Genomic DNA, 9,486 nt, shown 5'->3' on the forward strand with positions numbered 1-9,486 from the left:
ATAACGTATGACAGAACATTTTCAATAGACACATTAAAGAAGAAGAAGAAGAAAAAGAAGCAGAAAAAATAGGAGAAGAAGCAGAATAAGAAGAGGTAGAAGAAGAGAAGAAGAGAAAAGAAAGATATGAAACATTTTTTTGTATAAACTGCATGGATATGCTACATCTTTTTGAAAATTGAAAAAAAAATACTCTTAATTTCAATATCAGTTCAAGTGCACTTTCAATATTTTTTCATGATAAAAGGTAATCTTTCCTACTGTTCTTAAGAACAACTATTTAAATGTGTCTTCTTTGTAAGATTGTAAGAAGACACTTTTAAATGATTGTTAAAAAGAACAGTAGGAGGGATTGCCATTCAGCTTGAAACAAAGGCATACATTATCGAAATAAGTCAAAAACAATGTAAATGAAAAACAAATAAAAGAAAAGTCATGGTGTAGCTTTCATTTTTGTAAACATACCACTTGATTACATACCGGTAGGTCGTAAATTGGTACATTTTAAAACGGTCCATGTTATTTTATTTAGTATTTATCTAGATTTCAATGACCATATTTTTTATCTTGACTTTTTATTAGTTAAAGTACATATACCGCGTTTGTTACGAGAGTATAACACTGGCGTGGGCGTCTTCTACAAAAATATCGTCTAGGCGGCCGCAAAATCGATTATGTTTAAGCTTTAAAAATATGAAGGCCGATAGGCTGAGACGATTTTTAGGCAGAAATATTTAGAGATGTCGCCAAGCCAGTGCTTTACCAACGTACCTAACGAATTTAATAAATTTTAACTGTTTTATCGCAATTATATATTTATTGTTACAGAAATCGGTAAAAATTACTATGTTAGATGCTTTTCCCTCTTTTGTGCCCTTGACCTTTTATTTCAAATTTCAAGAAAAATGACCCGATATCATCCAATTATTCTATGTGTTTTGCTACTGGGACCCATCCCATCCTCTGATTTATAGCAGGTTAAAAAAAAACACAACTGTTATATATCAGTTAAGTTTATTCTATTTGAAACTTTTAATTCCGATCGCCACATTGTCACAATTTCGGCAATAATAAACAAATATGTATAACCTTTCCAAAAATATAACAATTTAAACAATGTTTCTTTCCACAGCACCTTTACGATAACATACGATAACTTGAGAATGAATAAGCCCTGGTTTATTTAATTTGGTAGAGACATGACTAATGACAGTTAATGTAAAATTTTTTGTCGGATAAATAACTTGAGACGGATAAGCCATGTTTTTTATATAACCTTGTACAGACATTGCACCTGTTAATCAATTGATGCCATCTAATGATTTTGAGGTCATTAGGTCATTGATGAAAACCCTTGTCCATTTCATAACCTGAGAAGGAACACTTACTTTGTTACTTGATAGGGACGTTGTCCTTAGTCACAAGGTGGCCAGTAGAAAATCTTTATTAATTTTCATATCATTAGATCACTGTTCAAGGACACAGACATAGTACATATTGTTCCCGACATAGAAACTTGTACGCATGTTCAAGCAGCTAATGAGATAAATAAAAAAATACACGTGTCACCTTTGTGCAACCGTAAATATAACTTTCATGTTCAATGTAAAATTATCGAAGTCAGTGCCAAAATTGCACAAAACGATTGCAACCCATACAATGGCATTTTGGTAGTTTATACAGTGTGTTCGAATTGCTTCAATTTATGAAATCATTTTAAACATATCACTAATAATAAGGATAGTATGGAAAGCAAACAATGAAGATTTTGGTATTTCTTATTATTTGTTGGTGCTTCGAATACGTTACTCCAATCAGTGTAAATAATGGCGGTTATGAAGATATGTATATTGTTATTAAAGACAACAACGAGGACAGTGAATTTCTTCTAGAGCGTATTCAGGTAAAATCTTTCCATTCTATTTTTTGGTTAAACTATGAACTTAAACTATGGACGTTTCGTAGCTTAATTACGCGTTCGGGGTGAGCTATTTTGATACACATGTATGTGTCCGTCGTCTTTCGTCTGACATCCTTTGTTAACATTTTAACTTAAACAATGTCCGCTCCTAAACTCCTATATAAAAACCTTGGTTGGCCGTCAGAACTAAAAATAGATGAAAAAACCCTTTTAATGCCATCGCTCCTTTACTGTTTGGTAGATTAGGAATGATTCTTAAATGGATCTTTATAAAAAATGTTGTTATGGTTCATGTCTGTTGGACAAGATTTCCGCCATTGCTAAAATAGAAAAGGGCGTTCAATAATAATAATAATTAAAAAAATGATATTTTTGAAATTATGACTTACTCTACAGGAATGATCCTTAGATGGTTTATTAAAATAATTGCTCGAAAAGGTCCGGTCTGTTAAACACGATGATCGCCTGATAGATTTTGATAAAACTGTAAAGAAATAATCATTTGACATTATTTCTTTACAGTTGTTAAATATTTACCGATGCAATGAATAAAATGGCTACCAGGGCTTTAAAAGAGTTTTAAAGATCACCTTCTTCTTAACTATTTAGATAATTTTTTTTGAAACTATCAAACCAAATAAGACTGATCGTTTCTATAAATATTGTTCCGCTAACTATTTGGTCGATTTTGAAGAAACTATACACAAATGTCGTGGGGAATTTACCAAATTTTTCCAGTCTGCTGATCAAAATTTTCACAAGAACTGAAAATAATTTTATTTTTAAAGAAAAAAGAAAAAAGAAATTCCTAAACTCGTGAATAAAGAGGACATCAGGTATTGAAAAGCAGAAAAATAAGGCCGATAGTTGATATCAATTTAGGGCAATGTGGATAATCTTTGATGTGCAGTTTTTAAAAAATTATTTTGACTGAATTGTCCTTATTTTCGTCATTTTTGCGATATGCAGTCTTCATAACCTCTGATCCCCTTTCAAAATTCCATTGTATTTAGTTCCGCCCATTGTTTTCTTGTTAAGGGAACACACATTCTTTTATTCGGGGATCCTACGTCGCTTTTCATGGAACGACACTATTGTGTCACATTGAAGGTTCCATGATAATCCCTGTATGAACACATCTGCGGATGTTTCTAAATTCAAAATTTAACAATTAACGTGTTTATATGTTGAATTCTGCTTAAGCCGGTCCTAGGGGGCGTGGACGGTAACTTGCAATTGAAAGTCCCGTCCATGAACAGGCTCAATCAAATCGAGCCTGCAACATTTCCATTTTGTCGTGTTGGGCTATCTTTAGGGATTCTGTATTTCTCTTTTTCCTTATTAGGTCGAGTCCTTGAAGGTATTTTTTTGCTATATGATATTGAATTTTTTTCATAGTATTTTACGGTTATTTTGGGTTTTTGTCCTGGTTGCACATGTGCAAACCCGGGTTATAGTATGGTGAATGATGGGCGTTCGGGCGGGAGAAAATTTTTCTCAGCAACTACTTATCACAGTCTCTTGATATTTAGCATACGGCATTGACACATAGTCCCATACTTTGGGATTCGATTTCAGGTCTGTCGCTCACCTTCTTTCTGTTTACCGACTAATTTAAATAGTGAATGGTAGGAGATTTTCAGTTTTCTCAGCAACTACTTAACATCCACTTCCTATTTACCGACTTAGTTAAATTTTCGACATAAATGGTCAATGGTAGGAAATTTTCTCATCAACTACTTATCTCAGCCTCGTGATATTTGGATTACAGCAGTAACTAGTGGTCCCATAAAGTGGGATTATTTGATTTCAGGTCTGACACTCATCCATTTCCTGTTTGCCGACTTAGTTAAATTTTTGACATTAATGATCAATGATAGGAAATTTTCGTAACAGTTTTCTCAGCAACTACTGATCACAGTCTCTTGATATTTGGCATATATCATTAACTAGTGGTCCCATACCGTGGGATATAATTTCAGGTCTGTTGCTAATCCACTTCCTGTGAATTAGTAAAATTGTCAATATTTATGGTCACTGGTAAACATTTTTTTGTAAAAATCTGGAAACAAAGTAATCCCTCGGAAGCATTAATAATAAGAAAGAAAATTACAATAGAATTGCAGACAGTTCATTGAACGCCGCCTATCCTTGTTGATCTTGTTTATCATATATTACATTGTAACATCACAGCCTCAAGATATTTGGATAATTTGGTATACAATTTCAACTCGGCCTTTGACCCATTTTTTAGCTCACCAGAGCCGAAGGCTCGGGGTGAGCTTTCAGTATCAAAGGGGGATGCTCCAGCGTCCATCGTTCGTCGTCATGCGTCAACAATCGTCGTCTTCCCTGAAACTACTAAGCAGATTTACTTCAAATTTGGCCTGTAGCATCCTTGTGACAGTCACACTGGAATTTGCTCATGTCATTCCAATTGGCCCCTTTTAGGGGTCAGCAGAGCTAAAAATAGAAAAACCTTTAAACATCTTCTTCTATAGAACTAATTGATGGATGATCATCAAACTTTGTCTGTAGCATTATTGGGTAGTCTTCTATCACGTTTGCTCATAATAATTTGAGTGGCCCATTTTAGGGGTCTCTAGGGCTAAAAATAGTAAAAACCTTTTAACATCTTCTTCTACAGAACTAATTGATGGATGATCACCAAACTTTATCTCTAGCATTCTTTGATAGTCTTTTAACAAGTTTGCTCATATGAATTTGATTGGTCTTCTCCTTCAGAACTAAATGATGGATGATCACCAAACTTTGTTGAAAGCATTCTCGGGTATTGTTTTATCAAGTTTGCTCATAACACTTTGACTGGCCCCTTTTAGCGGCCACTAGAGCCAAAAATAGAAATACCGTTAAATGTCTATTGCTAGTAGTCTTCTATTAAGTTTGCTAATATTATTTTGATCAGCCCCTTTTAGGGGTCTCTACGGCTAAAAGTAGAAAAACCTTTAAACATCTCCTACAAAACTAATTGATGGATGATCACCAAATTATGTCTGAAGCATTTTTGGGTAGTCTTTGATCAAGTTTGCTCATATTAATTTGATAAGCCCCTTTTAGGGGTCTCTATAGCTTAAAATAGAAAAATCTTTAGATATCTTCTTCTACAGTTCTAATTGATGGATTTTCACCAAACTTTGTCTGTAGCATTCTTGGGTATTCTTATATCAAGTTTGGTCATTTGAATTTGATTAGCTCCTTTTAGGGGCCGCTTAAGCTAAAAATTGAAATACCTTTAAGTGTCTATTTCTACATAACTAATGGATGGATGATCACCAAACTTTGTCTGTAGCATTCTTGGGCAGTCGTTTATCAAGTGTGTTGATATTATTTTGATTTGCCCCTTTAAGGGACCACTAAAATTAAAAATAGATATACATTAAAATGTTTATTGCTACAGACTAATTTATGGATGATCACCAAATTTTGTCTGTAGCATAGTTTGGTAATCATTAATCAAGTTTGCTCACATTAATTTGATTGGCCCCTTTAATGGGCCGCTAAAGCTTAAAATAGAAAAACCTTAAAACATCTACTTCAGAAACAATTGATGGATGATCACCAAACTTTGCCTGTAGCATAATTGGGTAGTCTTTTATCAAGTTTGCTCACATTAATTTGATTAGCCCCTTTTAGGGGCCGCTAAAGTTAAAATAAGAAATACGTTTAAAAATCTTCTCCTACAGAGCTAATTAATGGATAATCACCAAACTCTGTCTGTAGCATTTTCGGGTAATCTTTTATCAAGTTTGCTCATATGACTTTCATTGGCCCCTTTTAGGAGCCGCTAAAGCTAAAAATAGAAAAAACCTAGAAACATCTTCTACTTCAAAATCAATGGATGGATGATAACCAAACTTTGTCTGAAGCATTCTTGGGTACTCTTTTATCATGTTTGCTTATATTAATTTGGTTATCCCCTTTTAGGGGCCACAAAAGCTAAAAATAGAAAAAACCTTCGAACATCATTTCCTACTGAAATAATTCATAGATTATCACGGAACTTTGTAGCATTCTTTGGTTGTCTTTTATCAAGTTTGCTCATAATAATTTGATGAGCCTGCCTCGTTTAAAGCTAAAGCTTAAATGTCCCAGGGAATGGCATTTCTTCAAATTATTCTTTAAACATATTCTATTCTCAAATTTAATATTAGAATATATTGACATTCAATCACTGTAAAGCAGTTGTTTCTGGTGAGCGACTCAGGGCCATCATGGCCTCTTGTTCATATCTATCTAGAGAAATAAAAAGTTTTTGCTTGAATTGGTCCTTACACAAGAATCTAGCAATTTGAGAGCTCGGCACAATATTTTTATATATCTTACAATTTCTTATCAATTATCTTTCATGACTTTCAGAAAATCTTTACAGACGCGTCTAAACTACTGTTAACCGCCACCAAGAATCATCTATACTTCGGAAAAATTAAAATTATTGTACCAAAAACATGGCTGTATAAGGAAAAGTACAAGAAGGCCATGATACCCGTATACATCAAACAGAAAATAATTATTGACAACGTTGAACAATACGGCATTGATACGCCAAGAGTAATCGGGATAACAGCATGTGGCAAGGGAGGTTTATATATGTACTTAAATTCAAAATCATTTATTCTGAAAACCGGGCGAACATCTTGGGGTTTGCATGGTATGCATCATTTACCTTTTATTAGATAATTATTACGATAATTGAAAACAGCGCAATTAAAGTAGAAACAAGACTTTTTAGACATTCTCACTGTTATTAAACGAGGTGAAAATTTAATTTGCATACAAATCTGGGAAGATGTCATTTATTTTGATGCATATATGTTGTCAAGGTGGCAAGGCTTTAATACATGCCCATTATCAGGATGTCGTGACGGTTTCTATTAAGGTTCCCTTGATTGTCGTGCTGCCTTTTTTGGCTCCTTGTCGGTGGCCCTGTCTAGCTGGGTTTTGTTGGAGGATGGTTTCAGTGAATCTTCGAATGCTATCCTTCTCTGTTTATCATATTTGTTTTCATATTTATCTTGAACTAGCTAACAAACGATTGTTCGGACCTATCCTACAATAAACATAATATGCCACAATGTTCAATTTGGCTTCCTTTACCTAGCTGTTACCTAGCTGTATTGATTTCAAACTGTCGCATAACAGCATATTTATTCAATTGATAAATATTTCACTTTAACATTACATTAAACTTATTAATAAATGTCTCCCTCTACGTTGAACTGTCTTTCTTACCTTAATCCGAATCAGCTAAATCGTTTAACTTTAATATCCCCCGTTTAGAATAAATTGGGTGCTTAATCAATGAGGAAAATTTAATTGTATATCTTCTACAAAACATATTACAATATAGGTTTACCAAAATCTCGTTTTTTCAAATAAAGAATTATCGTGGAAAGGATTTCATGAGCAATGACAACGAAAGTCACAATAACAAAATCAAATGCAGGCAGCCCGATTCATAGTCCAACGCTCCGGATGTAATACTGTTAGCGTTTCTTTTGCTTATAACCCTAGAAGCATACATAACTAAACATTGTTTTTTGACATATGTACTTGGACATTATCGGGAAGTATTTATTCTGAATATAAAATGGTAAAGAAAGAATTAAGGGGTAAAGCACTTTATACCAAGCATAAACATTGTCATAAGAACGAGAACAAATTTGAAGTTCAAACCCAAAGTACTTCTGCAGGTTTCAATAAAGGTGTGTGATTCCTGTTTTAAGTATATGTCTAATTAGATTATTCCATATTTCGTTATCTTTTTTATTGCATTACGAAACCTTATGTTATACTTTCTACGTGCTAGTGCGGTTGATAGATAATAGTATGTTGTAAAGGGTAAACAACTGGGAACATCATTTCAGTTTTCTATTCTATACATTGCGATTTGAGTTACGCATGCTAAACATACTGCAACAACGGCACGTTGTTGCGATAATGTACCCATGTCTTTTTCCCATTCATGTTATCTTTATACAAGAATATGTAAAAGCTTGAGAATTTGAGTATTCTGAAAAGTCTGATTAAGTTACATTACAGATAACGTAATTGTGCACGAGTTTGGTCATCTACGGTATGGCTTATTCGATGAGTATCCTATTCACAGTGGTAGTTCTCAATTTTACCAGTCCAAAGGGGAGTGGAAACCAACAAGGTTTGTATGTCCATGAATGAAAAGTTACCTTTAAAATTATAAAGAAATATTGACTATCAATTCTCAGTCTAGTTTAATTATATACTTTACTCAACATACATGTATATGAAGTTATCAGATCTAATTATATTAACCGTTTAAATCTATGATTTCAACGATTTCTAAATGGAGTTTTGCTGCTTCAATTTCCTGATGAAATGTTTTGTTATATCTAGATGTACAGAAGAAATTGAAGGGAAAATTGGAATTGGCAATCAATGTACGGAAAGTCCTGCATGTGATTATAAAAATACGGGGAAAATATTGGATGGTAATTGCAACTTTTGTCCCAAACAAAATCAAAATGTAGAAGCTTCGTTGATGAGTTATCAATGGATAGATTCCGTAAGACTTTTCTTTCAGTGCCAACTGGTACATGTTCGTTTTAAATTGCTTTTTATGAGTGAGACTGCACTTAACATAACTATATGCTACTTACACAATTATTTGTTATTTTGCTATCGTTCTTAAATATATTTTTTCTTATGTGAGGACATAACGCATTTTTTGTAGTCGCTTGGGAATTTGAAAACCTTCAATTGTATGACTTGGTTCATCAGGCAATCGACTGTGATTTGTTTCCCTTAACATGCCACGACTTTTCTGCTTAGTGCAGTGGTACGGGGCATGGACAGAACTTAAAATTACAAATTCTATCCAGTAACAAACTCATTAAAACTGAGCGTGCGTCCTTTAGGGCTTTCTTTAGAGATTCGTTTTTTTTTTCGTTTTTTTTTTAACTATCTACATGAACATTATCTTTTATGTGTTTTAAATGGTTTTCTGATGTACTGATTCTTTTATTCATGAGTTTCACATAAAATAGCATTGTTGTCGTTGAAAGTCGTTTTATAAATTTACTTTGATTATCTCTCTTATTTATCTAACTTTATCAATATTTTTAAATGTTACACTTCATGTGATTATTGTAGTTAAATTTTCAGTGTGTTTCCGCTCTTAATGGTTTGCATCTAATGCGTCTGATAATATTGCTTCTGCACAGCATGTGTATTAACTTTGACATTTCCTTCTGTGTTTTGGCGTTGTCTGACTAATACGGTAAAACTGTGTACCATAACCAACACCGTTTATAGACCGCTTAGTAAATCATAATAGATATAAATTATTTAATAAACTGACAAATGTAATTATCAGATTAACTGGTTATAAAAGTTTTGAGATAATAAACACAAAATGGCATGCCGGTCTGATTTCTGTATAAAGAAAATATGTTGATTAAATCAGAAAATACTTCTATCACATAAACCGCAGCGCAGGAGTGTAATAAAGCCATTTATAGTGTAATAACACTTTGACGTCACGTCATTTGCGCTGTATAGAAACATAGCGT

General features: G+C 33.4%; 1 protein-coding gene across 1 annotated transcript; it reads left to right on the top strand.

Moving 5' to 3' along the window:
• The first annotated feature begins 1,611 nt into the window (after window positions 1–1,611).
• LOC132754495 (calcium-activated chloride channel regulator 1-like) lies at window positions 1,612–8,636 on the top strand. Its single transcript, XM_060745132.1, has 4 exons — window positions 1,612–1,903; window positions 6,299–6,590; window positions 7,982–8,096; window positions 8,312–8,636. The coding sequence occupies exons 1-4, from the start codon at window positions 1,760–1,762 to the stop codon at window positions 8,604–8,606; spliced, it is 846 nt and encodes a 281-aa protein (XP_060601115.1). The 5' UTR covers window positions 1,612–1,759; the 3' UTR covers window positions 8,607–8,636.
• The last annotated feature ends 850 nt before the right edge of the window (window positions 8,637–9,486 follow it).

This window comes from Ruditapes philippinarum, unplaced genomic scaffold, assembly GCF_026571515.1.
Source record: "Ruditapes philippinarum isolate M1 unplaced genomic scaffold, ASM2657151v2 ctg4154_1_1_1_1, whole genome shotgun sequence".
In the NCBI taxonomy this organism is placed as follows: domain Eukaryota; kingdom Metazoa; phylum Mollusca; class Bivalvia; order Venerida; family Veneridae; genus Ruditapes; species Ruditapes philippinarum.